The sequence below is a fragment of the Alosa sapidissima genome, chromosome 5 (assembly GCF_018492685.1).
Source record: "Alosa sapidissima isolate fAloSap1 chromosome 5, fAloSap1.pri, whole genome shotgun sequence".
NCBI classification, from domain to species: Eukaryota; Metazoa; Chordata; class Actinopteri; order Clupeiformes; family Clupeidae; genus Alosa; species Alosa sapidissima.
In genome coordinates, this window is record NC_055961.1 from 3,625,769 (window position 1) to 3,643,796 (window position 18,028).

General features: G+C 42.8%; 1 protein-coding gene across 3 annotated transcripts in view; it reads left to right on the forward strand.

Annotated features, from left to right (window-relative positions):
- The window catches only part of LOC121709352 (syncollin-like), a 30,042-nt gene extending 12,066 nt beyond the window's left edge, over positions 1-17,976 (forward strand). Inside the window, exon 2 of one of the 3 annotated variants that reach the window (XM_042092679.1) lies at positions 15,577-16,129. In XM_042092679.1, the coding sequence (XP_041948613.1) occupies positions 15,604-16,002 (399 nt within the window). In that variant the 5' untranslated portion in view covers positions 15,577-15,603 and the 3' untranslated portion in view covers positions 16,003-16,129. Of the gene's footprint in view, positions 1-15,521; positions 16,130-17,436 lie in introns of those variants that run through there. The other 2 variants (XM_042092677.1, XM_042092678.1) reach the window with 2 other exon arrangements.
- Positions 17,977-18,028: the final 52 nt, after the last annotated feature.

The following is an 18,028-nucleotide window of genomic DNA, read 5'->3' on the forward strand; positions in this document are numbered from 1 at the left end:
CAAATACACTGCAAGATTGGCAGCCTTCTTTTCTGTGCTATAGCCTATGCGACTCTCCGTACGGCACACCCATATTCAACATGACTACTCCTAACTGGTTGAAAGATTGCAGAAGCTAGGTTTAGCTGTGACAATATCCTGGGTAATCCTAACAGCTAATGTTATTTTACACAGTAGGCTAAAATCCGAATTTGAAAGCCTGGTTACTAGTCGCCAGTTTGTATGGCTAGTTTGCCTACTTAGACTCTGCATAATGAAAAAGCTTTGTATGTCCCCTTTCTTCTTCTTGGGTGGCATAGCTGATCTACAAACCACAAAAATTGGCAAACATGTACATGCTGAAGGGCAAAGGGAATATCAAAATGTTTTACTCTGGCCTTTTATGGGGTATGTATTGGCAGACAGCCCTGGTAACTTACCGTTGTCGTTGACACACCTGCTCGCTTGACTGCCACTGCAAAGTAGCCTGTGCATTGGCATTCTCCATGCGTGTAGCCTGCGTGTCAGATAACCCTGACGTTTCTTGTAATGTCGTGCTGGCTGTCGGAATGATCAGCAGTACAAATAAGTTCGCTAAAATATTGGTGGGGACACCAATGGCCAGAGGCTGTAGCAGTAGGCCTATGCTACTACATTTAAACACAATTGTTGCCGCGAGGCATTCCAGCCTACGAATTTAATAACAAGTAGGCCTACATCATGCATAATTAAAAAATAACTCAACTTAGGCTACACAATAAGGTTTCCATTACAGCACAGCGCACATTCAATGAATGGGTGAAAGCGGCTTCCTTGTCTTGCAATAAACAGCTGGAAATTCCGACACTTTTTCAACTACATGAAACCTCACAGTGAGCCATCAAATACCCCCTATATTTAAGTGCCTATCAGTCTCAACATTTAGATATATAATAAAACAGTCCTAAAGTCAATTAAATCCAAAGCCAAACTGAAAATCGTCTGCTTTTGTATGCCGCACAATAAAACGCACAATGTAAGAAATAAAGGTCTCCCTCGCACACAATCCTGCCCCAAACATACCAGCCTAAGCCTAAGTAAATAGCAGACCCCGGACATAATTTGAGGATTTACGGAAAGTGTGCAATCATACATGGACGCCTGGCAATGCTCTGGCCGTCTGTGCCTGACTCCGCTGCCTCATTTGGATGGTAACTCGACAGGTGAGTGCAAAAATTGGATGTTGTGGATGCGTAAGTAAACTGTTTTTTGCTGAGTCCGCAGACTACATCCTCTTTAAGGGTTACTTTACCTTCTGCAGTGTACAACCCAAAGTATTTCCAGACACCACATTTTAGATGAGTTGGGGACGTAATTGTCCGCTCAGGCTGGCCGCTCTGTGCGTTATCTTCCATTTTCGAAACAGGGTGGCTATTGAGGGCTCTGGCTCCAGTCATTATTGTGGCTACTGGCTATTATTGGCTTGATTTGGTCATGGGCCAACGCTAGAATACGTTTAGAGCACCTGCTATGAGATGGCAAACAATAAAATAAAAAAACAAACTAATCATAGACTGTAAAAAAGGGCTACACATGGCACTAAAAACCGAATAGTTTATTTATAGTTCGACTACAGGTATTTCACATCATGTTCGAATGCATTTGCAGCAGCAGGCAGACTGCTCTTCGTTAGAGCCGCTGTTATCCAATGAAATTAAGTTGCGCTCCAGGGCGACTCCACGTGCGTTCCCGAGCAACTTTTTCTTCTTCTTGTTACGTGGCAAGCAATGTATGTGCATTATCGCCACCCTCTTACTGGAGGACGACTCTCTTTTTAAAGAATATCCAATAAAAATCGACGTTGGTCCATGCGTCATTTCCAGCTTTGGAACTTGGTGCATGGTCAGAGCCGACTGGTGCTGGATCCGAGCCCCAGTGTTCAATAGAGCATCACAGTCCCGCCCACAGGAGTTTCCGGAAGTAAGAATTCAATGCAATTTCTCCATTGACAATTCAGGTATAAGCCATAAAAACTTAACTGCACATGGTAGACTCAAAACCAGCTACGGCTGTACTAAGCGATTGTGTATGCTCATATAGACACCAAAAGTTCACGGGGCACTGGATAAGTACTTCCAGTGATGTAGTACTCGAGTCCGGTCTCGGACTCGAGTCCGGTCTCGAGACCGATTTCTGCTTTCTCGGACTCGACTCGGACTTGTTCCTTCAAAGATTCGGTCTTGACTCGGTCTCGGACCACAGTGGGAGGAGAAGGACTCGTAATTTCAGACCGAGTCCTCGAGACCAACGCATTTTTTATGTTCATATCAAAAAAATGTTTATGTTCATATCAAAAAATCAAAATTAAATTTCACGGCGGCCGTCTTTGCCCCTTGTTGGCCTTGGTGCCCCCTTCTTTCAATATTCTGCTTTGCGTCCGTTTAATAGCGATTTTTATTTAGCCTATAGCCTGTCAAAATAATCTTAGCATCACAGCGCAAACTAATTCAGTTTTACACAGTGGAGAAAATGACAGCGCATGGCAAGACAGAAAGTGCGTCCAAATTCACCCATTCTTCTCAGTTGAAATACTCGCAATCGCTAAGCCTACTCATCACACAGGCACATGTATCACATCACATGAAAGAACTTTTTCTCAGCTTTTAAACAATGTTAGCCGCTAATTGCTGTGGTGAACGGTTCATGTTTCATGTTTTTGTAATGTTTCATACAGTGATTCAGGTCTACTGCTGTGAATAGGCTAAATACAACTTTGATTATTTTTATAGCCTACTACTGTATAGTTAACTTTGGCCTTGGTGCCCTGACATGTGGCCTTTGTGCCCCCCACCAAATATGCCCAACTGAAGGCCAAGTGGCCTTGCCCCTAAAATGGTGAAATTCCAAGCCTGGGCCTAACTGTTGATTATTAATTGGGATGATATTAAATCATATGAAAACTGACATGTTTTTATGGTCTTGGTCTCGACTCGGTCTCGACTCCTAAAGGACTCGGTCTCGACTCGGACTTGCTTCCTCAAAGACTCGGTCTTGACTCGGACTCGACTGTATTTGAAAACCAACGGACTCGGTCTCGACTCGGTCTCGACCCTTCAAAGACTCGGTCTTGACTCGGACTCGGCATAGGCGGTCTCGTCCCCATCACTAAGTACTTCATTACCCACAATCCTGAACAATCCCACAATGATGCCTCTGATTGGTGGAAAGGTTGTTATGATCATAGTTCGAAACTCTTTAGCGAAAATTATTGACAAAGATGGCGGAGTCTTACTGCATACGGCGAAAATCTTCATGTGAATAAAAACTTTCTAGATGAACATTGGTACTTGTATCAACAAGGATTGTGGTTTATATATCACACAAACTTAGTCAGGGCCAATACACTATCAAATAGGACACTGTAAATGCTAGTTTAAACACTTAACTTTTCAGGTAGCCGATAGGCTAATCATTAGACATAGAATGTCATTATAATGCTGCTAACATTAGCCTACATGCTGCAACACAGGTATGACATATATTATGTTTTAGTGACCTTGTTGTTTCTATGAACATTAATTGTTGTTTATGGGAAACAACAACTTAGTCGAGGCATAAAAAGCCCTGTATATCCTCATTAAGTACTTAAACTTTTGAACTAGCTAGCTAGCTGATAGCTCAAGCTGGATGCTACCACCGGCTAGAAACTGCAGTACCTGCTAAAATGGTTAGCAAACCATCCATGCCCCCGTGAATATTTCACTGTTTCAAGGACGAAATTAAGAGTGTCCAAAGGGGTGAAAACCACTTTAAATCGGGTCACACTATTGACTGCTGTGTGTCCGAGGGTCAGCTTGTGGGTTTTGTAAGGGCCAGCATGAGGGACAAGACCTACACAGTTGTGTGGTGAGTTTTGCAGGGAGGTTGGTAATGCTAGATCTACAGTAGTTAACATTAGCTAGGCTACTGTAGCCTTCATACTGTACGAGTCATATCATTAATCATTCACCTAGAAATACTTCTTCATACATTTAATGAACCTTTTGCGTAATAATTCACAGCAAGTTAATAAACTGAATATGGTGGTCCAAGAGCGGTCCATGCATCAGGATGCAGTCAGATACGAAGCACTGCATGCACATGTTATTAACGTTAACCGTTAACGTTAACCACAATATAAAATACACAATGGTGAATATAACATTCAGTACCAAAACATTATTATTTACACGATTACTCCTGAAATAACTGCTATTAACTGCACATTCACTATATAAAAATCACTGTTTGGAGGAAAAGGTTCGTGTACTGTCGTCGGTTGGAAGTTCTAATGGCAAAATCGCCGGGTTTGCCTCATAGACTGTAAAAAATATGGACAAAGCGTCTGTGACGTCACCCATAGATTTTCTGAAGAACGGTTATGAAGCTGTTTATGCGGGGTGTCACTCCCCGATGTGAGTCGCTACCGGATGTGAGTCGCGCATCATGCGTCACTAATAAGCTAAGTAAGCAATCAAGCACAACAAAGGCTGTCACTTGAATGGCGTTTGCTAACGTCAGCAATCAAACAATCTTTGATAGCTAAAACGTTTTTTTTTTTAACAGAAAAGTGAATTATTTTATAGATTTCAGTGGGATCCCTTGGCGTTATGCCGTAAAACCTATCAATCTGAGCATGCGACTCACATCGGGGAGTGACCATAGACAGTAAAAGAAAGGGAGTGACAGGGTGTTCAAAATTCGTTAAGGTCACGTGGTTCATGTAAACTTCAAAAAGTTCCCGGAAGTGATTGACAATGGATTAAAATGCATTAAATAAGCTACTGTTCAATGAGACACAGAGCCACAATTTTGGGTAATTGACAGACAATAAATGCATTGATATACAATATTTATAACACAGTGTAATTATTGTGTAAACTGTGTAGTTATCCTACCATTACAACAATAGGCTATTAAATTAAATTCCAGACTGTAGCCTGCTAAATATCGGAAGCTTTTTTCTCCCTCTATGCATATGTGTCACTTAATATTAATTTCTGTACAAAACCAAGACGGGAGATTCTTTAGAAAACGCAATAGCACCCACCCCATAAGTGTAGCCTAGGCCTATCTAAATTATCGTTATAAAAAAAAAAGACCTAGTAGGCCTACGTGACTCAGCTGTAGGCCTAAACAGTGTTTTGAGACTGCGTGTAGCCTACAAAAGCGCATGGAGATTTTAATTTTGCAACGAGAAACTGTAACACAGCTAGTCTAAGTCTAACATTAACTTGTTTTAGTTTTCTCCCCAACGTTTTCTCTGGTAGTCCTTCACTGATCTGAAAACTACCTTAGCTTAAAAGTTTTCTAACATCTCCAGTGTAATGGTGGGCATGTTAAGTTAACCGTAGCATTACCTACACAGTAACCCCATGGTAATGCGATGCGAGTGATCATAATAACATAAAACGTGATATAGTCCTTGATAAATAACCAGGCTATGAACTCATAAACAACAGCATTTTGTCACCGTTTGTCATTCACCGTGCTGTGAATACAGCATTAAGATGGCCAGTCTGGCGACCCAACTTTCCCCAAACCCATTCTAAGTCCTTACTCAAATACCCCCCTCAAACGTTAACAACTAAATCAAGCAAAAACTAGGAAGCAAAGTCATTTGTTTTATTTACTCCATATGAACAAGAACCGAGAAAACCAAACAATCACGATTAAACAAGTGTAGGCTGCCATATCAGATCAGAGCGCTATGTGCGTAGCGCGCGCACACACACATACCAGCATTATATTTATGGCGATAACAATAACAGTATTTTTTTTTATTTCCCTTTTCTGGTTTACTATCTTTAACAATTTCAGTGGGAAGGGTGGGCATGCTTCCGTGAACATAGCAAGTAAATTCTAGGAGGAATGCTGCATACGGCGACACGGAGATTTTCCCCCACGGTGCTGAGCCGACATCTGTATTTTGAGATGTCGTTTCATTTTGACAGGTTTTAAGCTCTCATTCGCCAGAACATCGCCGCAAATCACACATTGTGGGTGGTCGAGGTATCTTTAACTTGGCAAGTGAATGCATATTTCAAAAATTCTTTCTGATAAAGCCGACGCGCCGTTTGTTCTTTTTTATTCTCACCGGCCTGTAGACTTGTCCCATCTGAGGATCACGGAGGAGTAGGCCTAGACACACTGGTAGATGGCACTAACGAGCTTTTCAATTTTTTAAGCAGCCACCTGTCCATTTTGGCTAGTAGGCTACCTATGTTTTTTGTTTTGTTTTACTTAAAATAGCGGGAACGAGTTGAGTTTGCATAGTGGGAGCAGAGTTTCTATCAGCGGACCAGTAGCCCATAGGCTGAACCAGATCTTGTTGAAAGACGAAAACATTTCTCTCTCTTCTCTTAACTGCGTGTAAATAAGAAAAAGGCAGAAAAGGCCAATATTATTTCCCTTTGTTTCACCTAATAATAATTTCAGACTGAATACAGAAAATAATTAGCGACCCCACGGAAGTTTTTGGCGACCCCTAGTTTAAGAATCACTGATATAACGAACCAGCTAGCCTTTTGTGATAACAAAATCTTTACCTTTTATTTAGTCCACTGAAAGTTATCCACATATCAAACGATTAAATACACAGTTATGGAGGAATTGTTTTGGGGAAGCAGTTGCACTATATCCCACTTTTGCTGCCTTTAAGCCACTTAAATCCAGATGAGCATTGCGCATACGTTACAACTTGACGTGATGGTGAAGCTAAATGCCCAAGAAACGTCACGTCATAAAAGTTGTAGGCCTACTAAACGCAAAAACTTAATGACAGCTTGTTCGTGGTGGTGTAGTGCTGCCTAATTGAAATGGGATAGGCAAGGATTCTCTTATATTCGGCTATTACGTGTGGCACATTTATTGGGCTTAGCCTCTTTTAATTCATTTGATGAGGAACTGATAAAGACTGAGCAGCAGAAAAGTCATAGTCATACATAAATCGTTTATTATTATAATTAGGCTATTGATAGCCTACTATACTTTACTACTATTACTGTTATTATTATTATTATTATTGTAGCGATCTCACCCTCAGACAAGATTCAGCTTTGGCCAGGACGGCCATTTATTGGAACAAGAAGACTCAGACACAATCAGACATACTAGGATAGGGCAACACAGGGGTAGTCTCAGCCGCACATGCAACACACAATAAGGGTTTACCACACACATCAACACGAGGATAAACACATGAGGTACAACCAAAGAGACTAACACGCTAACAAATACACAACATGGTACACGCAACTACAACTATTATAATCGACATTACACCTTATAGCATTCACTCGCACTGCATTCTGGGAGACACTCATTCCACGTTAAACATGTACATCCACCGACGCTACATAACCCCCTCCCGAGCCATTGTCGTCCCCGGCAATGACAGCTCAGCTCACCGCTCGCGGCTGCGTCGGTGTCAGTCCCAGTGCTTAGTCCAAGTGACCGGAAAGCCTCCGGCTGCACGATAACCCCTCCCGACTGGAAGGGCTCTCGGCTGCCTCTGTCACGTCAGTTCTCCCCCGAACAAACACCAGAACCGGCCAGACGTGGGTCGTGGTGTCGCTTGGGCCCTCGGTTTCCCGCCGTGCAGCTGCGCTACCTCAAACAGCAGCAAACAGTCCCACTGCAAGCCGAACCCCCGGATACGCTGGAACCCCTGGACGTTCGGTAGCCCCTTCTGGCTACTGTGACAGCTCGTGGCCGTTGCCACCTGTCCACAGTGTGCCGATCTCCAGGCGGTCAGCAGTCCACGTCGGGGTCCCTCCTCGCGCTGCCCTCTTGTAGAACTTTTGTCGGCTGTCTCTCAAGCACAACGATGCTCCACTGTGGCGGGAAATGGAGGCCCCGACCCTCCCAGCAGGCTCGGGACACACAGGAACTCACACACAAAACGTGAAAAACATTGCGCAGACTTGTGTCGAACGTGCGCACTTCAAACTTCAAACAGTCCACAAAACGATAGCTCCCAAGGCTCTACAGGTCGACGTTACCCTCTTGGTCACTAGCTGGAGCACCGCAAGCTCCCGAACTAGCAGCTATGACTCCATCACACTCTCGACCGGCAGCTGACGCTCTGGAAGTTCTTCAGTAGCTGGCGGTGTAACCCCGGCCGCTGTAGTCGTGTTCCAAGGTCGTCAGAGAGTTCGCGCTCTCTATGGATGAGATCCTCGGATGACGGCAGCATCGACATCGGCGTCATGCCGGGAACTTCTTGCCAGCCGCGGACACTTCCGAGACATCAGCCGGGGCCGCTTCCTCCAGCACTGGCAGCTCTCGTCGGCTGTGCAGGGCTGGTCCCGCTGGTCGCCTGCACAGGTCCCGCGCCGGGCCGGAAGGTCCTCCATCCTCCGCAGTGGCGAGCTCAGTGAGCTGGCTAGTCCTTAAAAGGACCATTGGAACATCTGTTGAGGTTCGCCGCCATCTTGCAGGTCTGGTCTTCGGCCTTCTTCTCCATCTTGATCTGGCGTAGATCTTCGCGCCCCGCGAGGGGCCCATCCCACTTCTGACACCAATGTAGCGATCTCACCCTCAGACAAGATTTAGCTTTGGCCAGGACGGCCATTTATTGGAACAAGAAGACTCAGACACAATCAGACATACTAGGATAGGGCAACACAGGGGTAGTCTCAGCCGCACATGCAACACACAATAAGGGTTTACCACACACATCAACACGAGGATAAACACATGAGGTACAACCAAAGAGACTAACACGCTAACAAATACACAACATGGTACACGCAACAACAACTATTATAATCGACATTACACCTTATAGCATTCACTCGCACTGCATTCTGGGAGACACTCATTCCACGTTAAACATGTACATCCACCGACGCTACATTATTATTATTCGGATGAGGCAAAGGAATGTAAATCTGAGTCTGAAATGTTGGCTACAAACAGTCTATACTGCTGTAACTGCACTGCTATTATTAATTGTTAACTTCCGGGAACTATTTGAGGCTTCCATTAGCTGCCATTGTTGAAAAAAAATGGAACATTAGCGTCAATGGAGTTGTCACAACTCTACCTTTATATCAAAGATCCTTGATTACTAGCAAGATAGAGCAACGTAATTCGTTACTATGGGAGCAAAACGGGACAGTTCCGGTCTGCATAAGTGGGAGTGTCACCTTACGTCACTAAATAAACTTTCTCTCTTAATAAGCAATAAGAACAGATAAACATAATTGTGTTTACAGTATTATTGTCTATAATCATGTATGATACCAATGAATCATTCTTTAGGACATGATATGAATAATTTAATTAGTCATGTGAACCGAGCTAACGCTAGCTTAAAATGCTATACAAGTGGATGGGAGTAGCTATGGCAATACAGCTATGCGCTAACAAGTGACTAGTAGTTGAAGGACTTCGCTTAAACTTAATATACTGTTGCAAATTCACTTGAGTATAAACTATCCACTTTAACTAATGTCAGTAATGTTATTCAGCTAGTTGTCATTTCAAAGAAATTACACTTCTCCGTTTAAAATGTTACCTTAGCTAAGAGGCTAGCTAGCATGCTAACAACCGGACAGTAACTGGCAGCAGCATGGTCTGATATTAAGTTATTTTATTACAAATCCGAACACTAAAAAATTACACTTTTAGGCTTGAAATGATCCCAAACACTTACAGATTATGACAAAATTTTCCCAAAAAACCTCAACAAATCCAGAAAGACATAATGACCAATTTATTGGTAAAATTCCACAAGTCTCCATTGACATTAGTGCAGCGAGGGTTTACTCTGGTCTGCATAAAGGGGGATTTCCCCCCCTCCCCCTTGCAATAATCGAACGCGGAAATTGTCGAACGTTTGCGCCTCTCGCTCCGCTTTAACCCTCTCTGTTTATATGGCTCTGGATTCAGCCATTCGTGCGACTTGCGCGTATGTATTTGGAATAGCAGATTCTACACTTACGAGAATAGAGCATCACAGTCCCGCCCCTCCTCCGAGAGAGCTTAGTTTCCGGAAGTAAATTTCCCATTAATTTCTCCCATTGACGTTTTGGAAAAATCCGTATCTAAAGAGTTTTAGAGCATGTCTTAGGCTAATCAGCTACGGCGTAACTCATAAGCATACAACATATCATTTCGAGTGAAAAAACGAAGAGAAAGTCCAAAAAAAGTCAAAGGTACAAGACTGTGTACATATTTTTATTTCAGAGCGAAGGAACTACTCATCCCATAAACCACCGCGCCTCACTGAAAAATATATAAGCAGCACGAACCAGCGCGAAATCATTTCCAACCGGCGACAGCACGCGAACCCTTTCCTCCAAACAATGTAAATAATAGTGTTTTGGTATTGAATATGGGTCATTCCACGTCAGTTCAACCAGGGCCCACGCACTTAGGTCTCAAAAAATTCTGAAAAAATTACCAGGTGTACCTATGTTACCCAGGAGACACACTGTAAAATTACTCTTATGTAAGATCAATACTTTCCAAGATACAGCCAGTTTTATAGGGGGAGGGGGTGTCGATTTTGCTCGGCCTCTTTTTTTTGTCAAAGTTCACAAGCCCACAGCTCAAGAACTAAACCATGTAGGAGGCTCAAATTGTGCATGCTGGTACATAAATAGGAATAGTATGTAGCAAAATCGTCACGTTTGGTCTGTATAATCCTGCATGGTCATAGCTGTCCCTCAAAGTTGAAAGTTGGTGGAAAGTTAAAAGACCATCATATTCAGTTTATTAACTTGCTGTGAATTATTACACAAAATGTTCATTAAATGTACGAAGAAGTATTTCTAGGTTAATGATTGATGATATGGCTCGTACAGTATGAAGGCTACAGTAGCCTAGCTAATGTTAACTAGTATTACCAACCTCCCTGCAAAACTCACACAACTTCGTAGGTTTGATAGGTCTTGTCCCTCATGCTGGCCCTTACAAAACCCACAAGCTGACCCTCGACACACAACAGTCAATAATGTGACTCGATTTAAAGTGGTTTTCACCCCTTTGGACACTCTTGATTTCATCCTTGAAACAGTGAAATATTCACGGGGGCATGGACGGTTTGCTAACCAATTTACTGCAGTGTCTAGCCGGTGGTAGCATCCAGCTTGTGCTATCAGCTAGCTAGCTAGTTCAAAGGTTTAAGTACTTAATGGGGATATACAGGGCTTTTTATGCCTCGACTAAGTTGATGTTTCATATAAACAACAATTCATATTCATAGAAACAACAAGGTCACTAAAACATAATATATTTCATCCCTGTGTTGCAGCATGTAGGCTAATGTTAGCAGCATTATAATGACATTCTAATGTCTGAAAGGCTAATGATTAGCCTATCAGCTACCTGAAAAGTTAAGTGTTCAAACTAGCATTTCCAGTGTTCTATTTGATGGTGTATTGGCCCTGACTAAGTTCGTGTGATATATAAACCACAATCCTTGTTGATACAAGTACCAATGTTCGTCTAGAAAGTTTTTATTCACATTAAGAATTTCGCCATAGGCAGTAAAAGACTCCGCCATCTTTGTCAATAATTTTCGCTGATAAAGCTTCAAACTATGACCTTAACGGCCTTTCCACCAATCAGAGGCATCACTGTGGGATTGTGGGATTGTTCCGGATTGTGGGTAATGAAGTACTTATCCAAGACATCGCGAATAAAAGACATTTATCTCAAAACAAGGTTAGTGCCCCGTGAACTTTTGGTGTCTATATGAGCATACACAATCGCTTAGTACAGCCGTAGCTGGTTTTGAGTCTACCATGTGCAGTTAAGTTTTTATGGCTTATACCCGAATTGTCAATGGAGAAAATGCATTGAATTCTTACTTCCCGAAACTCCTGTGGGCGGGACTGTGATGCTCTATAGACCTCTCCAGAATAAGTTCAGAATAAGTAACTTCCGTATCCATCCAACTTCCGGGCGTCGAATGTCTATGGGAAATAACATGGCGTTTCGAAATATGATACCGGTAAAACATCTGTAGGTGGTGAAGTAGAAAAAAATGGTGGGCCGATTGTCCTACACACTTCTGCCATCTAGTTTCCACTGGGTTTTTTGATTGTCGGTGCCGTTAAAGTAGAAATATATCAGTAAGAAGCACTAAGCTAACGCACGCTTCAGACGCCGCGACTCCCCCAGTCAAGGTTGCATAGCAACGGCAATGTTTCATAGTTTGTCTTCACCGAAATGGAGTTTGTGACACCAGAGCCTGTCTACGGAGGTGGCACTAACCCTGGGTGAAATCATCATGTTTTATAGGTTGTTAATACATTCTGAAAACGTTACTGTTCTGATCAAGGTCATGCAAAATAAAGCTATCGACCCAATACGATTCAGCCTCTGATTCCTATTCTGCTTATCATTATCTGTTATTCGTGAAAAAAAATCTCGTCATGTCTTTAGTGTCTTCATCGGCAATTTCTTTTTCAAATATCTCAATAACAGCCAACAAACTCGCACAGTCAAACCAAAGTTAAGTCATGTTGAAAAGAGGCTGAACCTTGTAAACGATTTACATTTATAGACCACTGAAACCACGCATGAATCACACGTGAAAATGACCATCACGTTAGGTTGTGACTGGTTGTGAGCAAGGTTGTGAGCAAGATCTAACGCCCTCCTCCGCCCGCGTATCGGAACTAGCTCCCGGTTAGCATTAATAATCGTTTACTACTTAAACGGCACCGACAATCAAAAAATCCAGTGGAAACTAGATGGCAGAAGTGTGTAGGCCAATCGGCCCACCAGCTTTTTCTACTTTGTCACCTACAGAGTTTGACAGGAGCGATCTTTCGAAACGCCATGTTATTTCTCATAGACATTTGACGACCGGAAGTTGGATGGATACGGAAGTTACGGAGGCGGGACTTATTCTGGAGAGGTCTATACTTTGATTAGTAGGTGGAAATAATTACACATGAATGAGCACATATTTTTGAAAGAACAAATGGGTTTTTGCCAAGAATTAACTCAAAAAAGTACACAATGTAGCTTTAAGGTATTTTATTTTAAATATGTATTTTTGCCCATATTTGCCTTATAACAAGTGAGTAAATTCTTATGCCAATATTTTTTCTATGTAGTGTTCATGAGCTAAGTCCACAGCAAATAGGTGCTCACATGTTGTTGCCTGAGCTGCATAATAGATCCACAGCCTATGAGGCTGCTTTATAACAAACACTATATGACCACTATATGATTACAAGCCTGTTAGGCTGCTTTATAACAAACACTATATGACCACTATATGATTACAAGCCTGTTAGGCTGCTTTATAACAACCACTGATTACGAGCCTGCATAAAAATGCATTAGGTTCCTCACAATGCCACGTCACACCTCATTCTGCTTCACTTGGCTCACTGCACATCTGCCTGAAAGCTACATTTCTCTTCTGGAAACTAGTTAACGCAATGAGGCATGGGGCTTGTTTTTGGACAATGTTGATGGGCAACCTCATAAATGCGGTTTAATCATTCAATGTGTTCTTTTTTGGAAATGAACATCATTTGCCTAAAGCTCTCTAGTAAAACATGTGGCCCAATATCAGTTAGAATGTGCGTAAAGAACTCTCCGGAACACTGCCCAGCAACATTGCTCGAAAAAGTTGCTGTCATCAGCTTTACTCTCTCTCTCTGTCTCTGTCTCTCTCTCTCTCTCCCTCTCTCTCTATCTTAATCAAACTGATCTAACTGTGTGGGAGTTGACTGAAGAGCAGCAGACTGTTGGTTGCATGTATGTGCATCTACATGTTTAAAATCCACTAAAAACGTTAAAAACACACTGTGTTGCAACGCGCTTGCTGTCAGCTCTAGTCGTGATGACGTTTCCAAAATGACCTTGGTGTCCTGAAGAAGTGCGCATGAGTGGCAGGTGGGAACGGACCATCTGGGCTGATTTTCACAAATACAGATGGCCAAACATTTTTACAAACCAAATCTCTGAGCAAGTGAAATCTAAACAATCCATGCTAAATATTAAAAATAGACATACACCTTTACACAGTCTTACACCTACAAGAGGGTTATGCCTTTGATCTTATAGCCAAAAGGCAGAGAAGTGATCAGGGGGGCTACTGCATTTAACTTAAGAATTGTATCAGTGGGAAAATGAATGTATAAGTATAAGTATATATACTTTTTTGATCCCGTGAGGGAAATTTGGTCTCTGCATTTAACCCAATCGGTGAATTAGTGAAACACAAACAGCACACAGTGAACACACAGTGGGGTGAAGCACACACTAATCCCGGCGCAGTGAGCTGCCTGCTTCAACGGCGGCGCTCGGGGAGCAGTGAGGGGTTAGGTGCCTTGTTCAAGGACACTTCAGCCGCGGCCCCACTGGTCAATGTCATTTCAAAATCCAGGGAGGCTGGATATGATATTAAAGTCATGCAAAATCTGAAAATGCATGCTCTCTGGTGGTGCATGGTGAATTTCTTAATTTAATCTAATGGTGAATTTCTTGATTTAATCTAGTCCCATTTGACCTATTCCATCTATCAATAAATTACTGGAATGTCTGTCTGTCTGTGTGTCGGTGTGTGTGTTAATATGGGACAGTGTACCTTCCACGGTACACCCCCCCAACATTCTAAATTATGCACCATTGCACCTTGCCAGGCACACATAACTAAGGACTATGGTTGGACTACTGTTTGCACCTTCACCATGACACTCACTCCCTTTAGCACCTCACCAGTCCCGGCCCTGTCACTACAAGCGTCTTATGCTTGATCACCCTCAAGCACATTGGACTTTCTTAATTTAATTTATATAGTGTATTTAGTATTTAGTTTTGTTGGTTTTCTTATCTTTCTTATCTTCTACCGTCTTTATTGTACAGTGGAGTTTAGTTATATGTTTATATTTACCATTTCTGCTGTAAGTGCATGTTGTGTGTTATGTCTGTATGCTACTGAGACCCTTGAATTTCCCCTTGAGGATGTACAGTATATGTCAGTTGTGATTGCATTACATATTCTGTATAATATTACTTTGAACTTTACACATTCCATTTCATTAATAAATGCTGTCCCCCACACATTCTTTCTGTTGTGTGATTGTAGAATTTTTTTAAATGGCCATGAATTTAATTCTACTTCCTGTCACTTCAATTCATATTCAACTTCCTGTGGGGCGGAGCCAATTCAATTCAAATTCCAATTCATGAATTGAATGGAGGCCAATTCTAAAATTCAAAATTTTTAACAAGCCTTGCAGATATACCTATATATACGTATATATAAAATGTATCTGACGGTAGTATCTTAGCATGTGTGTTTTTTAGGAGGGAAACCATTGATACGGTAATAATCTTCACAGTAACAGTGTTTAAAGGGTCAAAACCAGCCTAGATAGGCCTGTGAGGAATTAATGTATCTGACGGCAGCACATCTCAGATGGAGGGCACAGTGCGTCGAGGGGAAGCCATTGATACGGTTGTAACCTTCACAGTAACCACCTGTGGACTTTCACAGTGGCTCCTATAGAAAGTGTGTGTGTGTGTGTGTGTGTGGGTGTATCCAGGTGTTTATAAGCACGGTGACTTCCAGAGACGCGCTCATCTTGACTGTTCCAGCAGAGCCAAGAGCAGAACAAGCCCAACAGGATGAAGTCTCTCGCCGCTGTTCTCGTGTGCGTCGCCCTGTGCTGGGAAGGGCTCAACGCTGAGTGCCCAGAACCAACCGCCCTGAAGGACGCAAACGGTGGCAAGCTCTGTGCCCGCCTCTTCACGGACAGCCACTACGTCTTCGCCCAGAGCTGTGGAGGCGCGTCCCTGGACGTCTTCCCCGGCGACGACGTGCCCACCATCGACCGGAAATGGAACAACCGCGTGTCTTCGCTGGTCGTGGCCCGCAGCTGCTCCCTTACCGTCTGGGACTACGCCAAGAAGGGTGGAACGAAGCGCAAGTTCTCCACCGGCATCCAGTACCAACTGAAGGACGTGCCCAAGGGGCTTTTTGGCAACTGGAACGACGACATCTCAGCATACTACTGCACCTGCTAGAGGCTAGGTAGGCCTGGCTGACAGAACTCACAGGAGAGAGACTGGTGGTTGAATTGGTTGGAGAGAAAAATAATGGAACGGAATAACGGAAGAATGGAGGCACTGGAATTTCACCCCAGTCACAAGAATGTGTTGAAAAATAAAAGTTTTCTTGTGAGAATCTTATAAAACTCTCTGTGTTGTGATTTTCTGTCTTTTTGCTGTTGTTTGTTTGGGAGTTTGTCATTGGCCATTCTGTTATGGTGTTGTTATACAATCTGTTTTAACACAAACATCATATAACTGGAAAGTTATATGCAAATTATTATTATTATTATTATTATTATTATTATTATTATTATTAACATGATATTTATGCCTGAAACGTCATTACACACTCAAAAGGGTTGAGTAAATTGAGCATAAAATAAGTTGTGTATCAGCAATCTTTTCCCAAACAAAGATCTATATTAATACCCCGGCTGATCTCTAGAAACAAATAATAAATCATCTTAATGAGCCCACTCCGTCATATTAACTATGTCCAGGGATGGGAAAAATAAATCATCTTAATGAGCCCACTCCGTCATATTAACCATGTCCAGGGATGGGTAAAATACATTAGAATGTATTTAAAAAGAAAATACCTAATAACCTAATTTTAAATGTATTAAAATAAACTTCAACACACAGTAGTCATACTAAATACTAAATACATACAGTACTACATAAATACTGGTCTCTGGTGATTTTTTAAAATTGAATCTAATGTAATGTAATTTGGCCTATTCCATATCCATATTCCACAGCATCCTCAAGTTGTGACTGAACTGGTCAAAACGTGTTTGATAACAGTGTATAAGCAACTACGAATGCGTTGACATTTCTATCTGTCAGCAGGTGGTTGTGTGACAGAATTATAATTGGGGAAAATTATCACGAGCTGATAGCAGTGGAGAAACCAGCTGAAACCAGCTGTTCACTTTCCATAGTGTTGACGCAAAGTAATTCACCATGTTTTAGATGTGCAAGTACTGCTATGCAAGTTCTTTACTCAGAATTCCAATATATTATCGACATATGTTATAGACAAATATTTAATAGCATCAACCAAAATCGCTATAAACCGTCCATAGTATGCTATCAGTCAGTGTTGTTTAAGTAAGGCAAGCAGCGGTCTACTAACCTATGAAGGCTTTTTTATAAGGCAAGCAGCGGGCTACTAACCTATGAAGGCCCAGCCAAAATTGATTTGGCCTATCCAAAACTGAAATCCTTGGGCCGTGCCTGACAACCATCTGTGGACTTTCACAGTGGCTCCTACAGTGTGTGTGTGTGTGTGAGTGTGTGTGTGTCTGAGAGAGAGCATGAGAATAATGTGTGTGTGTGGGTGTATCCAGGTGTTTATAAGCACGGTGACTTCCAGAGACGCGCTCATCTTGACTGTTCCAGCAGAGCCAAGAGCAGAACAAGCCCAACAAGATGAAGTCTCTTGCCGCTGTTCTCGTGTGCGTCGCCCTGTGCTGGCAAGGGCTCAACGCCGTGTGTCCAGACCACACCACCCTGACGGACGTCAACGGCGCCAAGCTCTGTGCCCGCTTCTTCGAGGACAGCTCCCCCATCTACGCACAGAGCTGCGCAGGGGAGTCCATGGATGTGTACCCCGGCGACGACGTGCCCAATATGCCCCTGCGCTGGAACAACCGCGTGTCCTCGCTCGTGGTGGCTCGGTACTGCTCCCTCACCGTCTGGGACTTCTACTTGAAGGAGGGCAAGAAGAAGAAGTTCTCCGGTGGCATCCAGTACCGCCTGAGGGAAGTGTCTCAGGGGCTGATTGGCTCCTGGGACAACGACATCTCAGGGTACTACTGTACCTGCTAGAGGCTAGTGATGCGTGACTGACGCGCTAGCACTGGAATTCCACCCCAATCACAAGAATGTGTTCTGTTTTCTTGTGAAGTGAGAATCTAATAAAACTCTTGTGATTTCTGTCTATCCGCTGTTTGTTGTTTGTTTGTGGGTTTGTCATTGGCCATTCTGGTCTGGT